General features: G+C 56.2%; 2 protein-coding genes across 12 annotated transcripts in view; one reads left to right on the forward strand and one right to left on the reverse strand.

The window, feature by feature from the left end:
- Nucleotides 1-14,073, forward strand: part of NUMA1 (nuclear mitotic apparatus protein 1) — a 64,464-nt gene extending 50,391 nt beyond the window's left edge. For 7 of the 10 annotated variants that reach the window (XM_017673036.3, XM_037026289.2, XM_017673038.3 and 4 more), the window contains 15 exons: nt 230-370; nt 1,239-1,361; nt 1,470-4,865; nt 5,350-5,391; nt 6,796-6,864; nt 8,216-8,326; nt 8,403-8,621; nt 8,725-8,882; nt 9,971-10,217; nt 11,095-11,323; nt 11,923-12,059; nt 12,383-12,559; nt 12,699-12,815; nt 12,891-13,085; nt 13,356-14,073. In XM_017673036.3, the coding sequence (XP_017528525.3) occupies nt 230-370; nt 1,239-1,361; nt 1,470-4,865; nt 5,350-5,391; nt 6,796-6,864; nt 8,216-8,326; nt 8,403-8,621; nt 8,725-8,882; nt 9,971-10,217; nt 11,095-11,323; nt 11,923-12,059; nt 12,383-12,559; nt 12,699-12,815; nt 12,891-13,085; nt 13,356-13,367 (5,373 nt within the window). In that variant the 3' untranslated portion in view covers nt 13,368-14,073. The remainder of the gene's footprint in view (nt 1-229; nt 371-1,238; nt 1,362-1,469; nt 4,866-5,349; nt 5,392-6,795; nt 6,865-8,215; nt 8,327-8,402; nt 8,622-8,724; nt 8,883-9,970; nt 10,218-11,094; nt 11,324-11,922; nt 12,060-12,382; nt 12,560-12,698; nt 12,816-12,890; nt 13,086-13,355) is intronic. The other 3 variants (XM_017673041.3, XM_017673044.3, XM_017673043.3) reach the window with 3 other exon arrangements.
- A 302-nt stretch (nt 14,074-14,375) lies between these two features.
- On the reverse strand, nt 14,376-16,567 carry IL18BP (interleukin 18 binding protein). 2 transcript variants are annotated; one of them, XM_017673062.2, is made up of 5 exons: nt 16,469-16,567; nt 15,891-16,097; nt 15,121-15,241; nt 14,893-15,040; nt 14,376-14,630 (listed from the first exon to the last, which is right to left on the reverse strand). In XM_017673062.2, the coding sequence occupies exons 1-5, from the start codon at nt 16,518-16,520 to the stop codon at nt 14,607-14,609; spliced, it is 552 nt and encodes a 183-aa protein (XP_017528551.2). In that variant the 5' UTR covers nt 16,521-16,567; the 3' UTR covers nt 14,376-14,606. The 2 variants fall into 2 exon arrangements, with proteins under 2 accessions (XP_017528551.2, XP_017528550.2); XM_017673061.3 differs by having other exon boundaries at nt 14,828-15,040.
- Between the last annotated feature and the right edge of the window lie 1,379 nt (nt 16,568-17,946).

Genomic DNA, 17,946 nt, shown 5'->3' on the forward strand with positions numbered 1-17,946 from the left:
CTGTGTACTTTGCCCCTTTCCTCATCCTGTAAGTGGCTGCTTTCAGGCACTAGGTTGTGGCCCCACATTTTGATTTGTAGTTTTGAGTTAGAGATGTGATTAATTATGATTGGTTTGAGGAAGACTGGGAGGATACTCAGAAGCATCCCCCACTGGAGATCAGGGAGCAAACGGAGTGGTGGCGCCAGTTCTGACCCTGGGGGACGGGGATCCCCCTTGTCTGTCTCAGCTGCGGGAGTTTGCCAGTCACCTGCAGCAACTACAGGGTGCCCTCAATGAACTGACAGAGGAGCACAGCAAGGCCACTCAGGAGTGGGTGGCAAAGCAGGCCCATCTGGAGGAGGACCTCGGCACAGCCCTGCAGGACAAGGTAGCCCCCTGCTTTGGGGAATAAGGGCCATAATTGTAACTACATGCTGAAAGCTGAATTCCATTTTCTGCTGTATTCTTTGGGCCTTTGGGAGTTTAGCTACTTTTCTTCAAGGTGTAATAGTGTGCTGAAATGGCAGACTGTGGGCTTAAGTCCAATATACCTTGAATCCTGTCTCTGCTGTTTACATGGTGCGGCTCTTGGACATGTTACTTGACCTCCTAAGCAGCCTATCCTTAAGATGGGAAAAGTAAGGAGCAGCTGCTGCATTGTAAGATATTGTGTGGTGCAAAGTAAGCTCTCAGTGAATTAGTTACTAGTACTAAAATCTCAGCTCTGCCACTTACTAATCACGTAGCCCTGGGGCAAGACAATTAACATCTGAGATTGAGATCCCTGCTCTGTAAAAGAGGGGTAGTAACAGCTGCCTCCTGTATCTGTTGGGTGGATGAGGGATCAGAGAAGCACCCAGCAGTCCAGCCCAGAGCGGTTGGCTGGGGAGGGTGTGTGCTTGTGGCCACCTTCCCTCTTGATGCCCAGACAGGCAGAGGGTGTTTTTAAGCTAGTGGGTGTTAGGATAATCTGGGAGCAATGACTTGTCTGAGGATGGGTAGGGTATACAGTAAGGAAATTTGAAATAAACTCAGTGGCCTTGCAGAAGACGTTAGTAGGTCACATTACTTAATTCAGTCCTGGAATTAGGCTAGGAAGTCACATCCCTCATGGTTCCAGGTCCATGTTTTCTGAGTATTTCCCTAGGTCAGGGCAAAAGGAGATCTTGGTAACAAGGTGATAGGGTCTCATGTTTTGTTAACATTCAATCTGATGCCTGTTCCACCTTTGTTCACACATGGCTTTTTACTCCTAGAAATGCCTTGAAGAGAAGAATGAAATCCTTCAGGGGAAACTTTCACAGCTGGAAGAACATTTGGCCCAGCTGCAGGAGAACCCACCCCAGGAGAAGGGCGAGGTGCTGGGGGATGTCTTGCAGGTAGGAATGTGCTGTGCCACATGTGGGTTTCTGGTGATTCTCAGTTCTGGAGGGGCCATGGTGGCTGAGGAAGCATGCTGATCTGGATTTATCTCTTTGCCTCACCAGCTGGAAACCCTGAAGCACGAGGCGGCCACTCTTGTTGCAGACAACACCCAGCTCCAAGCCAGGGTGAAGGCATTGGAGACCGAGCAGGGCCAACGTGAAGCCAAGTTGCTTGCTGAGCGGGGCCACTTTGAAGAAGAAAAGCAGCAGCTGGCTGGCCTGATTGCCAAGCTACAAAGCTCCCTGACCAATCTTAGCCAGGCTAAGGAAGAGCTGGAGCAGGCCTCCCAGGCTCAGGGGGCCCAGTTGTCTGCCCAGGTGGCCACGCTGACCTCTGAGCTTACCACCCTCAATGCCACTCTTCAGCAGCAGGATCAAGAACTGGCCAGCCTGAAGCAACAGGCCAAAAAGGAGCAGGCCCAGCTAACCCAGACCCTCCAGCAGCAAGAACAGGCTTCACAGGGCCTCCGCCACCAGGTGGAGCAGCTGAGCAGCCGCCTGAAGCAGAAGGAGCAGCAGTTGGAGGAGGCCACCAAGGAGCGGGAGGCAACCAGGCAAGACCATGCCCAGCGACTGGCTACTGCTGTGGAGGAGCGGGAGGCCTCCTTAAAGGAGAAGAATTTAGCCCTGAGGCAGCTGGAGGCTTTGGAGAAGGAGAAGTCTGCCAAGCTAGAGGGCCTGCAGCAGCAACTTCAGGCTGCTAATGAAGCCCGGGCCAGTGCCCAGACCTCAGTGACACAGGCCCAGCGAGAGAAGGCAGAGCTGAGCCAAAAGGTGGAGGAACTCCATGCCTGTGTTGAGGCAGCCCGTCAGGCGCAGTGTGAGACTCAGGCCCAGGTAGCAGAGCTAAAGACCAAGCTGAGGTCTGAGCAACAAAAAGCAACCGACAGAGAAAAGGTTGTCCAGGAGACAGGCCAGCTCCAGGAGCGGGTCCGGGCCCTTGAAGAGTCCTTGAAGATCAGTAAGGGCAGCCTTGAAGAGGAAAAGCACAGGGCTGCAGATGCCCTAGTAGAGCAGAAGCGTCGTATCTCCCAGCTGGAAGCAGAGACCAGGAGCCTGGTAGAGCAGCATAAGCAGGGACAGAAGGAGCTGGAAGAAGAGAAGGCTGGGCGCAAGGGGCTGGAGACCCGGTTACGGCAGCTTGGGGAGGCCCATCAGGCTGAGTTGGAAGCCCTGCGGCGGGAGCTGGCAGAAGCAATTGCCTCCCAGCAGGAGGCTGAGAGTGAATGTGAGCAGCTTGCCAAGGAGGTGGCTGCCTGGCGTGAACGGTACGAGGATAGTCAGCAAGAGGAGGCACAGTATGGCGCCATGTTCCAGGAACAGCTGATGACCCTGAAGGAGGAATGTGAGAAGGCTCGCCAGGAGTTGCAAGAGGCAAAGGAGAAGGTGGCAGGCATAGAGGCCCATAGTGAGCTCCAGATAGGCCGGCAGCAGAGTGAGCTAGCTCAGCTCCATGCCAACCTGGCCAGAGCCCTCCAGCAGGTCCAGGAGAAGGAGGTCAGGGCCCAGAAGCTGGCAGATGACCTCTCCACCTTGCAGGAGAAGATGGCTGCCACCAGCAAGGAGGTGGCCCGCCTGGAGGCCTTGGTGCGCAAGGCAGGTGAGCAACAGGAAACAGCCTCTCATGAGCTACTAAAGGAGCCCCCAAAGGCAGGAGACAGAGAGTCAGAGTGGCTGGAAGAGCAGCAGGGACGCCAGTTCTGTAGCACACAGGCTGCATTGCAAGCCATGGAGCGTGAGGCAGAACAAATGGGCAGTGAGCTGGAGAGGCTGCGGGCTGCGCTGATGGAGAGCCAGGGGCAGCAGCAGGAGGAGCGGGGTCAGCAGGAGCGGGAGGTGGCGCGGCTGACCCAGGAACGGGGCCGGGCCCAAGCTGATCTTGCCCTGGAGAAGGCTGCCAAGGCAGAGCTTGAGATGCGGCTGCAGAATGCCCTCAATGAGCAACGAGTGGAGTTTGCTACCCTGCAAGAGGCACTGGCCCACGCCTTGATGGAAAAAGAAGGGAAGGACCAGGAGCTGGCCAAACTTCGAGGGCAGGAGGCAGCCCAGAGAACAGAGCTAGGGGAGCTTCGGCAAACCATGGAGCAACTGAAGGGACAGCTGGCCAAGAAAGAAGAGCGCCAGCAGTCAGTAGGGCTGGCCAGTGCAGAAGATGCTTCTGGGTCAGGAGCCCAGTCTCAAGCTGCCGGAAAGACTGAACGCAAAGGCCCTGAGCTGGAGGCTCTGCGGGCAGAGATGAGCAAGCTGGAGCAGCAGTGCCGAGAGCATCAGGAAAAGACCTCCAGCCTGGAGCGCAGCCTGGAGTCTGAGCGTGCTTCCCACGCTGAGCAGGCCACTGCTCTGGAGGCTTTGAGGGGCCAGTTGGAGGAGAAGGCCAAGGAGCTGGGGCGTGGTCAGGACACCTTAGCCTCAGCCCAGAGGGAGCTGGCCGCCCTCCACGCCAAGGCCCAAGACCACAGCAAGGCTGAGGATGAGTGGAAGGCCCAGGTGGCCCGGAGCCAGCAGGAGGCTGAGAGAAAAAACAGCCTCATCAGCAGCCTGGAGGAAGAGGTGTCCATCCTTAACCGCCAGGTCCTGGAGAAGGAGGGCGAGAGCAAAGAGTTGAAGCGGCTTGTAATAGCTGAGTCGGAGAAGAGTCAGAAGCTGGAAGAGAGGCTGCGCCTGCTCCAGGTAGAGACAGCTAGCAGCAGCGCCAGAGCAGTGGAACGCAGCTCCGCTCTGCGGGAGGAGGTACAGACCCTCCGGGAGGAGGCAGAGAAACAGCGGGTGGCTTCGGAGAGCCTGCGGCAGGAGCTAGCCTCGCAGGCAGAGCGAGCGGAGGAGCTGGGCCAAGAGTTAAAGGCATGGCAGGAGAAGTTTTTCCAGAAGGAGCAGGCCCTGTCTGCCTTGCAGCTGGAGCACACCAGCACACAGGCCCTGGTGAGTGAACTGCTGCCCGCCAAGCACCTGTGCCAGCAGCTGCAGGCTGAGCAGGCAGCTGCTGAGAAACACCATCATGAGGAGCTGGAGCAAAGCAAACAGGCAGCTAGTGGGCTGCGGGCAGAGCTGATGCGGGCCCAGCGGGAGCTTGGGGAGCTGGTGCCCCTGCGGCAGAAGGTGGCAGAGCAAGAACGGGCAGCACAGCAGCTGCGAGCAGAGAAGGCCAGCTATGCAGAACAGCTGAGCATGCTGAAGAAGGCTCATGGCCTGCTGGCAGAGGAGAACCGAGGGCTGGGTGAGCAAGCCAACCTTGGCCGGCAGTTTCTGGAAGTGGAGCTGGACCAGGCCCGGGAGAAGTATGGCCAAGAGGTGGCAGCTGTGCGTGCTGACGCTGAGGCCCGTCTGGCTGAGATGCAGCGGGAAGCCCAGAGCACGTCCCGGGAGCTAGAGGTAATGACTGCCAAGTATGAGGGTGCCAAGGTCAAAGTCCTGGAGGAGAGGCAGCGGTTCCAGGAAGAAAGGCAGAAACTCACTGCCCAGGTAAGACACCTAGCTCAACCACACTCCCAATGATCAGACCTGAGAGAGTTGCGTTGGCCCTCCACATTCCTCTGGCTCCCATAGCATTGTAGGGTGTCTTGTATGCCCTCATTCTCTGGGTGGCTGAGGAAGGGGGTTGCTGAGGAAGAGAGGTGGCTGGTAGAGTTCAAGTCTCTTGCCTCCTGTTGTCCTAAAGAAAATATCAGTAGCCTCCTCATCGCTAAAGGCTCTGTCCCTGGAGAGGCAGGCTGTGAAGGCCATCAGCCCATTCTGGAGACACACACCGTGAGGAGGCACACCTTCCGTGGGGGTTCCAAGAGCCACTGGGAATTAGAATGAGCTAAACTGGCATTTTTAAAACTACCAGAAGTCTGGTTCTTTGGGGGAAAGTATCATAGCCTCAGTGAGGTCAGCCTGGAAGTGGGGCAGGTGTCTCTTTGGCTCCTGTCTCAGTCTGTCTCCGTTGCTCCTCCCTCATGCACAGGTGGAGCAGCTAGAGGTATTTCAGAGAGAGCAAACTAAGCAGGTAATGCCTGGGGTCCCCGCTAAATGCTGGCTGCTTAAGCGGTGACCAGTCTCGGTGCATGACCCTGGTTGCAGCTTGCCTCTGCCAGCTCCTGCTGTGAACTGTTTGTGAAGGGGGCAGGGTCAAGTCATGGAGTCCAGGTCCAGGCTGCCCAGGAGTGTGGTGTGCTGGGCCCTCTCTTGGGCCTCATCCCACCCATCCCAGGTCGGCCTCCCCGCTTTCTGCACTTACTTCCTGTTATCTGTCTCTCAGGGACAAGGGAAGGGGTAGGGAAGGCTTCATCTTTCCTATATCTGAACTAGTGACAATCCTTGTGGTTCCCAAACTTCCATGTCCTGGTTGAAGTTTGGGTACTCAACTCGGAGGGGCACCTTGTTTCACACAGCCCCCTGCTTTCCCACAGAAGCCATTAAGGTGGTACAAGGCAGCCCTCAGGTTAGGGAGCTATGAACTGGGGATGCCTGCTCTTGGGGCTTTAACTCCAAGCATGAAAGGGAGATGTTGGGGAGTAGGCAGGCCAAGGTGGAGAGTGCAGACGGAGCCTTTACCAGAAACTGGCTGCCTCCCACCAGCCAGTTCTCTGTGCTGCCCTAGATGTCAAGGCTGTTGAGTTGGTGTTCGCAGGAGCCCCCTTTTCCCCCAACCCCTCCTACCCAGTCACCTCAGGCCTGCCGGAACCGGGTCCCCTCCCTCCATCACCTTCTCAGGTGCCTGTCAGGGTGGGAATGAGACGCAGCAGCAAACAGCAGTGGGTCTTGCCGCTTGCCTTCACTGATTGTGCTTGAGCCCTGGGGTGCCTGGCAGAGCCAGGAGTGCTGGTGGCTGTTCTGCACCCTCCGCCCTGCCTGTGGGAGTGGGAGTGGGGTGGGCCTGGAGTACGTGAGCCGCCCTGCTGCTGTCTTCAGCAGCCTGGTCCCCAATGCTAACCTCGGCAGCCACACTGCCAGTGCCAATCCTAATGGCCTGTGGATATCAGTAAGAAGTCTGAGCATCTTTTGGATTTTGCCTTGGCAGACTAGGTCCCCTGTTCCTGTCCCCAACCTGGAAAGGTTGGGGTTGGGGGTTGGGGCTGGGACTGGCAGCAGCAATAAGGTGATGGTGAGGTGTCAGCACCGGGGTCAATTCTGCTGAATGTGGCAGCTGCAGGGGTTGTGCAGGCTGGTCTCTGCAGGCTGGGGGAGAGGCGAGCGTGGGCAGGTGGTTCTTACAGCACCTGGGTGTTGGGTCACCTCACTCAGGTCCTGCCATCCAGCCTGGGAAGCAGGCTGTTCCCTAATTGATGCGAGGAAAAGGACCCGAGTTTCTTTTCTAGGGAAACAGGACTGGCTTGAGGAAACCCCATAATTTGTTTGGACCTCCAGGGGAGGCCTCCTGAGTCTTCTTCTCTTCCCGCCCCTGCTGCAGGTAGAGGAGCTGAGTAAGGTGCTAGCTGACCACGACCAAGCCAGCAAGGCACAGCAGCAGCAGCTGAAGGTGGGGCGGCGAGAGCGAGGCTGGGAGGGAAGTGCTCTGTAAGGACTCAGGCTGTGGTGGGTTTGGGGTCAGAGGGACACCCTATGCCTGTGGCTCAGGAGCCCTACAGGTGCCCCTGGGAACTCTCAAGGGAAGACCAGAGTAGCTCCCATCCCTCAGACCTTCCTTGTCCACTGCAGTAGCCACTAGCCATGTATGCTTGCAGTTCTTCACTCACACTAGCCACACTTCCCCTGCTCAGTAGTTACGTGTGACTAGTGGCTACCATATGGATAGGGCACAGGCAGCACATTTCCATCCCTGCAAAGTTCTGTTGGATAGTACTGGTCTAGACAGTCTAGCCTCATGGAGTGAGAGCATCAGCGTCACTTAATATTATAGTGCAGATTACGTTTTCTTAATGTTTTCAACAGCATTAAGAAATCAAACAAAGTGTAGGAGCTTCTTTGTTTTAATACCTGCTTTTTGCAGTGTTGGTCTTCACAGCTTTTAGTTAAGGGTGCAGGAATTGGGCATCTTTGACCCTGGGGCTTGCTAAAGCCCTGGTGGGTCACATAAGCTGGTGGAGGCCCAGAACTTCATTTTCCCAACTCACCTACATGCACTCAACACCATGTCATGATATGTGATAAACAAGGCCAAATGGGAGCCTTCCTGGTGCTAGGAGATGTAGGAGAGGTGAGGCAGTGTCTATTAGAAGAACTAATAAGCACTTGCTGGCACTGTAGGTGGACAGAGACTCAGACACAGGCCCAACTCCTAGGGAGTCTGTGGTCTGGATAGGAGGCAGTGCCACATCACAAATGAGTCCATATGGGCTTTGGAGTTGGGTGACAAGGTTCAAATCTTACTCTGTTTATAGTCACTATGACCCTGGTCATTTCTCTGAGCTCAGTTTCTTCATCTCTGAAATGGAGATAAAGTTACTTCCCAGATTGATTTTGAGGAGAAATGAGTTCACATGGCCTCAGCTCGCATGCCAAGTGCCAGCTCTGTGCCGTGCACATAGAGGTGTTCCCTGACAATCAGTTCCTTCCTCTTTGGGGAGGTAGTATACTCACTAAGGATGAGACAGTTTGTATCTGGTCTCAAAGAAAGCAAAGAAAGGGCTGTCTAAACTCGGCCAGATGACACTGGCTGGACAGGGAAAGTTCCTATAGAAAGTAGACCTTGAAGGATGTGTTGTTTCAGTAGGCTGGAGTTGTGAGGGTGGGTAAAAGCATTTTTTGTGTGTCCTGAGAGCATATGCAGGAGTTTGAAAACACCCATGGAGTCCAAGAAGGTAGGCAAGTCTCAGAGGATTTGGGTGGAGCAGCCAGCTGCCCTGATCAGCCTTTCCCATGCTTTCTAGGCCCAGGGAGGGGAGAGCCAGCAAGAGGCCCTGCGTCTCCAGGTGCAGCTGAATGAGCTGCAGGCCCAGCTGAGCCAGAAGGAGCAGGCAGCTGAGCACTACAAGCTGCAGGTGAGGAGCCTAGCATCTGCACTGCCATCCTGCACCCCTGCCCACCCACCACCACCTGCCCTGTCTGCCCTCACAGATGGAGAAAGCCAAGACGCATTATGATGCCAAGAAGCAGCAGAACCAAGAGCTGCAGGAGCAGTTGCGGGGCCTGGAGCAACTGCAGAAGGAAAACAAGGAGCTGCGGGCTGAAGTGGAAAGGCTGGGTCGGGAACTGCAGCAGGCTGGACTGAAGACCAAGGAAGCTGAGCAGACCTGCCACCACCTTACTGCTCAGGTGCGCAGCCTGGAGGCACAAGTAAGTATCCCTCCCCCTTGGCCTGTTGGGCCCTTACGGCCTCCTCTCCTAAGCCACCTCTGCCTCAGGCTTCCCTCACTCTCTCTGGCCCTCTTGTTCCCAGGTTGCCCACGCTGACCAGCAGCTTCGAGACCTGGGCAAGTTCCAGGTGGCAACTGATGCTCTGAAGAGCCGGGAGCCCCAGGCTAAGCCTCAGCTCGACTTCAGTATTGACAGCCTGGATCTGAGCTGTGAGGAGGGGACCCCGCTCACCATTACCAGGTCAGGAGGTACCCTTCCTCCCTGATTAAGTGCCTACTGTTTTATCAGGCTGCATCCCGGGCAGTGGGGATCGTGAGATAAATAAGGTGTGGTCTTTTTGCCCTCCGGAAGCTTATTCTTAGAGAAGAATAAAGAATAAAGAAGAAGTATCAGGTTTTATGCCAGATGTTTATATAATGTGCAGTTGGAGTAAAATGAGTTGTCAGAAAAGGCTTCATGGAAGCTGTCGCTCCTGCTGAGTCTCCTTGAAGGCACAGGGGGGGTGTGCCTGTGAACAGGGGAGAGCGGTGAGAGCAAAGGCCAAGCGTGAGCCTGGCTGGGCTGGGCCAGCCTGACACCCCACTGAAGGAGGCGGGAATTGAGACTTGATTACAAAGGCATTGAGGAACCTTGGAAGGGCCTGAAATTGAGGTGTACATGGTCAGATTCGCATCTTGGAAAGCTTATCCTGATAGCCAGTGTAGGAGCTGAGACTGGAAACATTGTTTTTATTAAACATATGCATGCCAGGCACCTTTTTTAACACTTGAAAAATATTAATTCATTTATCCCTCAAAAACCTTCTGAGGTGGGTTTTGTGCTCATCTAACAGATGAAACTGTGGCCTAGAGGAGTGGTCACTTGCCCAAGGTCCCACAGTGGCAGGGCTGGGTTTGAACCTGGACAGCCCGTCTGAGTCCTTGTCACCACTCTAGTGCTGTGGTGGTCAGTCTCTGTGAGATGAGGCAGGCCAGGAGGGGCATGAGAGTGGAGTGGGGTGTGGTTAGGAGAGGCTGGGTTTGGTGAGAGGGAAGAGGCTGGATTGTGGGCTGGGGAACCTGATGGGAAGCTGCTCCCATTTGCTGAAATAGGAGGTAGAGGAGGAACAGACAGATTCCTCGCAGACCAGCAGTGGGTCTGTGGTCTGGAGGGAGCAGGGTCTGGGAGTGGCCAGCACTGGAGGGAGGAACCAGGTCAAGGGCTGTCCTTGGTACATCTGAAAATCAGAGGGCCTCGTCTACTTGTAATAAACGTCACTTTGAGCAAAGAAGCAGGCAGAACACCTTCCAGCCCCAGGAATGGCAGCTCCGCCATTTTCTTCCCTATAGCACACTGCCTCGGACCCAGCCAGATGGCACCAGCATCCCTGGAGAGCCAGCCTCACCCATCTCCCAGCACCTGCCTCCCAAAGTAGAATCCCTGGAGAGTCTCTACTTTACCCCCATCCCTGCTCGGGGTCAGGCCCCCCTGGAGAGCAGCCTGGACTCCCTGGGGGACATTTTCCCAGACTCAGGGCGGAAGACCCGCTCTGCTCGTCGGCGCACCACGCAAATCATCAACATCACCATGACCAAGGTCAGGCTGCTGGGAGTGGGGCAGCCAGGACACTGAGCACAAGGCTCACTTCCCCTCAACAGATCTTCCCATTGGGTCCTTAAAAACAGCCCCAAAGGCAGGCAGGGCTGACCAGTCTCTGACAGACGGGAAAACTGAGATCCTGAAGAGGGGCAGTAAGGTGGGTAGGCCTCTTTTGTAGAAAGGGACAGAGCTGGAATTGGATACCTGTCTGCTGACTCTAAGGCCTGTGTCTTCCATGTTGTAACACTGACCCTGTGCAGACTGAAGGGGAGGCAATGCCAAGAAGCCCGGCCTATGCCTCCAAGCACACCCACCCTGGGTAGCTGAGATGCACGGTGGCTGCTCAGTGGGCTGCCTGCCAGGCTGGGTGCTCTGGCCCTTGGTTTCCATATCCCAAGGAGGTTGGGGAGGAGAGGAATCTTTGGTACAGCAGTGTGCCCTCTGCTACCAGGAAGCTGAAGTTCTAAAAGATGGTCGTGACCTGGGCAAGCTTGGGTCGAGGGACAGCAGCTGTGGGATGAGCCTGACTAGCTCAGAGATGTGGCTTCCAGCCCTGGCTCTGCCACTGTCTAGCTGTGTGTAATGTTTGGGCCACTCACTTCATTTCTTTGCACCCCACTTCTCAGATGGTCTGATCAACTCTGTCTCAAAGCACTGCTAACAGACTTGACTGGAAACAATGGGTAAAAAAAGAGACTTGACAGCCTCAGTACCTTGTGTGCGATTCTGGAAACAAGACCACGTCTTATAAACATGCAGCTGAGGGCCCCTGCAAAGCAGTGTATGGGATCTGAGGCACTTCAGGAAAGGGAATGGGAGGTTCCTTTATTGAGCATCAGGGCCTCCCCACTGCAACCGTAATCCTGTCTTCCAGAAGCTAGACGTGGAGGAGCCAGACAGCGCCAACTCATCCTTCTATAGCCCGCAGTCTGCCCCAGCTTCCCAGGCCAGCCCGCGAGCCACCTCCTCCACCCGGTCTCTAGCTCGCCTGGGCTCTCCCGACAGCGGCAACGCAGCTCTGCTCAGCCTGCCTGGCTACCGGCCCACCACTCGCAGCTCTGCTCGCCGTTCTCAGGCCAGGGTGTCCAGTGGTGCCCCTCCAGGTACGGGGACTGGCAGGACTTACTGAACCTGAAGATGAGACTTGAAGCAGATCCTGGCACAGGAGAGGGGCAAGCTTTTAAAAAACCAACCCTGGCTTCCTGTTGGCACCTCACCCATCACTCCTCTGCAGTCTCAGGGCTTGGCTTGTCCACTTGGGCTGTGCTGGGCAATCAGGGTGATGCTGATCTCAGCCAGGGTGAACTGGACATGCTCACATGGGGGACCTGGGATCCTCAGCACAAAAGTGACACTGAGCTGCTGTCTGGAGTCCTCCACACCCCTTCTGAGGTGGTGAGGGGATGCTGGGACCAGGCTGGCCAGTGTTCTGTCCTCAGGGAGACCCTGGGTATCAACTCCTGGGGCTCAATTTCTTGGTATCACAACCTCTGCTATGACCTCTTCTGACTTTCCCAGGGAGACAGCAATGAAGCCCAGCTCCTGCATCTGGGGTACTGGGCTGAGGTCCATGGGTAGGTGGACAGGAGTGGTTCAGCAAAGGCTGGTGAGATGCGAGGGTCAGTGGGCAGCCTGCTGCTCCCTCACTCCTCCCAGCCCTCTAGCCCCACTTAGTCCAACATCCCTCCCCCTGCCTTCCTAGGAAGGAACAGCTTCTACATGGGCACTTGCCAGGATGAGCCCGAGCAGCTGGATGACTGGAACCGCATTGCAGAGTTGCAGCAGCGCAACCGAGTGTGCCCCCCACACCTGAAGACCTGCTACCCCCTGGAGTCCAGGGTGAGCCCTGGGGTCTTCTGCATGGGACCTGCCCACACTAGCTCAGCTCCTCCTCCACTGGCATATGCCCCAGTGCTCTCTGCTGAGGAGGATGGCCTTACATTCCCAGGAGGGAGCGCAGGGTGAAGTCACTGGGTGGGCAGGTGCTCAGAGGCCTGCCAGGGACTGCTCCTCTCTGGCCATTGTGCAGGGTGTAGGTAGAGAAGATGACAGGAAGGCTCCAGCTGCTCCACAGGCCAGGCCACGGAAGAGAGCTTTGGGGGCAGGCCTGCTCCGTCTCCAGATTTGGGCCCGCCCACTGACTTTTCTTGCACCCCACGCAGCCTTCCCTGAGCCTGGGTACCATCACAGATGAGGAGATGAAGACCGGCGACCCGCGAGAGACCCTGCGCCGAGCCAGCATGCAGCCAGCCCAGATAGCCGAGGGCGCCGGCATCACCACCCGGCAGCAGCGCAAACGGGTCTCCTCAGAACCCCACCGAGGCCCCGGCACCCCTGAGGTGATTAGCATCTCCCAGGGAGGCTTCTGGCTTGGGATGGTGGTGGGTATTGGTTGGACAGGTTGACCTCTAAGGCCCATGTGGCTCTGAGTGTGAAGTCTGCTTGCCGCCACCACCTGCCTGATGGTCTTCCCTATAGTCTAAGAAGGCCACCAGCTGTTTCGCACGCCCTCTGACTCCCCGGGACCGACATGAAGGTCGCAAACAGAGCACTACCGAGGCTGAGAAGAAAGCAGCTACAGCTGTTGTTAAACAGGTTAGTTGGGGGCTGAGGGTGACCCTGGGTGGGGGGCAGTGAGGGAGAGTCCAGCCTGACCACCCCTCCCCACAGGCTGACCGCCGCCAGTCAATGGCTTTCAGCATCCTCAATACACCCAAGAAGCTGGGGAACAGCCTTCTGCGGAGGGGCTCCTCAAAGAAAGCTTTGTCCAAGGCCTCCCCAAACACACGCAGCGGGACCCGTCGCTCTCCTCGCATTGCCACCGCGGCCAGCGCTGCCACCGCCACCCCTCGGGCCAAGGCCAAGGTGGAGGCACTGACTGGGAAGGGGGAGGGTTTGCCTCCTGGGAATCCTGGTGGAGGCAGGGCCAAGCCAGGCTGCCAGAGACTGCGGGCTCAGAGCAGGTGCTCCCGTCTGGGCCAGCTGGTCCTCACTGAGACCCACAACTCTGTTCCTACTGAGAATGCCTAGAGCTGCTCAGGGAGCCAGTGGCTGGCAACCTGAAGGGAGGTGGGACCAGGGCTGCACCAAGGAAGGGATCCCTGTCAGCCCAGTGACCATCTGTCTCTCTTTCAGGCAAAGCACTAAAGGTTCAGTACCAGTGAGTGGCCCCACCTGTGTCGATGCCGACCTCGCCTGGTCCTTCTCCTTCTGCTGTCCCTTTCAGTGCCTTCTCTCAGCTCCCAGGCCAACAGTAGCCAAACCCCTAGAGACAGTGATGCCTGCCCACTCCCCGACCTGGTACCTGGACCTTCACTGACGCCGTCTAGGTGAACAGAGAGATAGGTCCTCAGAGTTGGCCTGGAGCATCTGGGTCCTCTCCCTACCTTGCCTCCTGATGTTTTCTTAGAGCCAAGTCACTTCTACATCATAGTCAGATTTGAGGCTGACTTGGAGTGGCTGGGTCCTTGGGCTCAGCTAGTCCTGCTCTCAGCCTCTGGCTCTAGAAGGGACCATTAGAGGAGCAGGCCCTGGTACTCGCTGCTCCTGGTGGCTAGGCCTAGCAGGGCCCTTGCTTCTCAAGTCCAGGACTAGGCTCTAGCCTAGTGGGAGCACCCCACCACCAAGGGCACTGTGCCCAGAGGATGCTCTCTTCCAGGACAGGCAGGCCCCATGTCTCAGGGAGGTGGGAAAGGCAGCCTTCAGCGGTAGCTCATGCCTCATCTTCCCTAGACTTGCAATAGGGGGAGGGGGGAGGGAGGGGATTTGGAGTGATGGGAAGGTTTTTAAGGGCCAGGAATGGATCTTTTCTAAATGTTATTACTTGTAAATAAAGTCTATTTTTCTCCCTTGAGTGCTGTGCTGCCTTTATATGTATGGGAAAAGAAGGGAAATCTGGGCCCTTTAGAGCATACCTTTGTCTCTGAATCTTCTAGACCACGTATCTTCTCTCAAATCCCTTCTGGCCTTTCTGGGGCCACAAAATCTTCCCACACTCCACTGATGGCCTCTTCTCATTCTGAGGGCTAATGTCCCCTGAATCTGGTTTTGTCTTTAGCTTCTGTCTGGGTGGTGGTCCCTCTCTTCCCACACTCCCTCCTAGGACTGGCCAAGGTCTCTATGTGGAACGATGGCCTAAATGAGATGTCAGCACGCTTCCATTAAAAATTCATTTATGAGTGCCCATTATGGGTCCTGATGGGCATGAAAAGGATACAGCTGTTGGTCAGAAGCAGCCTGCCCCCATCCCTTCCCTGGGACAGTCCATTAGAGGTATAAAAACCCACAAACACAACACTAAGCCACTGCAGAACATGGCCTGAGCTGAGGGACAGCACGGCCCTCGAAGAAGAGGTGGCATTTCATCCGGGCTTCAGAGTTCATCTGTCATTGTGTTGAGGCAGAGGGAACCTACAAGAAGGAGAGTTTCTTGAGTTAGGGGCAAGACTGTCCTCATGCAGCCCAGCCTGGGGAAGTGAAGGCAGACAAGGATCAGGACCAACTGGGGAGGGACACCTCCCACCACTTTCCTCTAGACCACAGTTCCTTTCGTTTCCACCTCAGGCTTGGGGACTAGGGACGGGGAGGCTGCTTGGGGCAGAACCCACCCTTTCTGCCCCATACTGGAGCAGAGTTCCTCCTGTCTCTGGAAGCCTTTCCTCAGGCTCCTCACCCAGAGCTGGGCCAGGACAATGTGATGCTGGGCAATCTGCTCAGGATCCGTGAAGACACAGGAGAAGTTGGTGCTGCGCAAGGCAGGGCTCAGCTGCTCCAGCACCAAAGCCCTCTGCAGCCAAGTGCTCGCACCCCTGCGCTCCCGGCTAAAGCAGAGAAGGCAAGGCTGTGAGAGGACCATAGGAGGAGGCCCCCCTCCTGCTGGCCTCACCACCGCACCCCTCACCTGGTGGCGCCCTCCCGCAGCCGGCCTGGGAGGTGCTCGATGAAGGAACCATTGCCCAGCCAGTAGAGGATGCTGAAGGGGAAGCGGCTGCAAGCAGTACAGGACAAGGTCAGCGTTCCATCTAGGGACATGTGCCGCTGTTAGCCCTTCTGTAGAGTAGACCCTCCCCTCTGCCATGCTGTGGCCTGCCCGCCCGGCCCCATCCTCAGGATTCAGGAACCTGGGGTGCTGCTGTGCACACCACACAGGTGCAAAAGTCCATTAAAGGGGAAGTGCAGTTGTCCACACGGGGGGCCCAGGGCTGAGCAAGAGTAAATTGGAGATGGGCCCTTGGTTCATGTGATAATTCCTGGGCTTGTCTCCTCAGGTGGGCCTTTTCTAATACCCAGCTTCAGTGACTGGGAGCCCCAGCCAAGGAAGCACCACCACTGGCAGAAGCACAGCCACTGCTGCTGAGGTGGCCAGAGGACAAGCAGGTTGGGCAGAGAAGCTGGGCCACAAAGCACATTGCAGTCAAGGTTCTGGGGGTCCTCTGACCCTTACTTAAGTGTGATCTTCCCATCCCATATGATAGGGAGAATCTTGGGAGCTGGGCCCTGTGCCCATACTTGTGATGCCCCATGGGAGAGACTACTGGCCTGGTTGGTGGTGGACTACATGGCAAAAGGGGAGGAAAGGCCTCTGGAATCAATCCCACCCTTGGATCTGTGCCCACAGCCCACCCTCTGACCACGGGGCCCTTTAGGGTTCCCATCAGAATTGCTCCTTACTCAGTGGAACTTCCACTTCTGGCCAAGTCACCTCCAATGCTGGGCACTGCTTAGTTGCTGGGAGTACTGGGAGCCAGGAGAGACAGGGGTCCTTCATGCCCCCAGCTGAGGCAGTGGCAGCGGTGGTGGCCTGAGGTAAAGGTGTGGCTCTGGCCAGGTGGGTGACGACGTGAGCACACAGGAGCAGGACCCACAGAGGCCTGGAGTCTGAGGAAAGGGTGGTCACAGAGGGCAGCAGCTGTCTGGCTGCCTGGGTACACTCAGCATCCTCGCTTGCATCTTGGCTGGAGAGGGAGTTGCTACCTGGATGTAATTCTAGCCCAGAGACTCCTGGGCTACTGCCCAGAGAATTGGAGGGGCCGAACTGCCCCCCAGCCTCCACCTCTCGGTGCTTCTTGGACAAACACAGGAAAATTTAGAACAGAGCCAGAGTAACAGCAATTGAACGGAGGCTGGAAGAAGGGCACAACAGTGGAGTTCACCTGTAGGCTGAGACACAGGGCAGGCACAGGGCCCCATTCTGTTCTCAGACCCCACCTCCCCACCCCACCCCACCCATACCCAGCCCCCAGTCCCACCTGGTATCCAGTTCTGTCTCATGGTCATGATGCATGTGTCAGGAGCTGGCATGTGTCTGAAGCTGGCGTGCTTGGCTCTATTTATCTGTGACAACTTCCTCCTCTCTGGGGGAGGTCAGGGAGGAGGTGGGTGGGGACGGGAATGATGAATAAACCTCAGTGGCCTCCCTTCCCATAGACTCCCCTCTCTAGGTCTCAACTTGAAGCAGGCTGCCAGGCACTGCTATTTGTTTACTGTCCTATTTGCCCAAGCATCTGTCACAGGTTGGGGCTCTTCCAGCAGTTAAAACAAAGCTGGAGATGATCCAGTGACACTCTTTCTCCACCCTAGGTCTTATTACCATTACCGTTATGATAATAATGTTTGTCTAACCTAACCCTTTCATTACAGGGATGGAGAAAGTGAGGCCCAAGTCGGGGCTGGGACTTACCTAGTCACAAAGCTCTCTCCACACAGCCAGGGCTGGTTCTGGGAAGGGCAGGGTAAGTGAAATCCTTCTGGGAAAAGCACTGCCCCCTCCTATTTCGCTTTCACTTTTATTCTAACTAGGGAATCCAGAGCAGGCTCCAGGTCACTAGCAGACAAAGCACAAATGCATGGCGACCGCCCTCCTGCACATGGCGCCTCTTCCGGAGCAAAGCTTACAGTGGCCTTCAATCCTCCTGCTAATTAATTCCCAGACTCCCTGCTTCCAGATGATATCAGACCAGGGTAACAAACTTTGATCCAGCCTCAGCTTCAGCCTCCCAGGGTCACATCAGGCATGAAGTAATGAGTCCCTCACAGATCAATTCTGTCCCAGGCAAGGATCAGGACTTTGGTGTCCATCTTTGCCCTGCATCAAGGCCTTTGCTCCTACAGGAGTAGATGACCTGCTTCTTTCCTCACATTTCACAGCCATATTGGAGGGGACAACTCTCCTTGGCACTGGGGACCCCAAGTTGAATCATTTGACCATTTCAGGTTCAATGTCACACCAGCCCATTCACCATCCACATCCTGGCCTTTCTCAGGCTCTCCCTCCAACCACCACCCCAACACGTACCCATCATCCCAGCAAATCCTCCTCACTTCTCTCAGCCCAACCCCTTGGCCAGAGCTACAGTCTAGGTTCACCAGTAAGTCTGGAGTCCCTCTGCCTAGCCCCAAAGAGCCCTCCTCCTTGGAATCCCCCTCCCTGGAGCTCCACGGCTCAGCTAGCTGAGTCTGACCCAGTCTTGTCTGCAGGAAGCTCTCCAAGCCAAACTGAGAACCTGGAACACCAGCTGGAGCACTGGCCTTAAAAGGAGGGGAGGGCACCGCCCAGGGAAGAGGAGCAGCAGGCCAGCACAGGCTTGGGCAACAGTGTATAAATATGTCACTCTGGTCACTGATGGCACAAATGGGTGGGGCTGTGGTGGCCAGGACTATGGAACGGCGAGGAAGGCGCTCACCATCAGGGTCGTGCAAGTGTCTGGGGAGGCAGAAAGGCCAGGAC

This window comes from Manis javanica, chromosome 11, assembly GCF_040802235.1.
Source record: "Manis javanica isolate MJ-LG chromosome 11, MJ_LKY, whole genome shotgun sequence".
Classification (NCBI taxonomy): domain Eukaryota; kingdom Metazoa; phylum Chordata; class Mammalia; order Pholidota; family Manidae; genus Manis; species Manis javanica.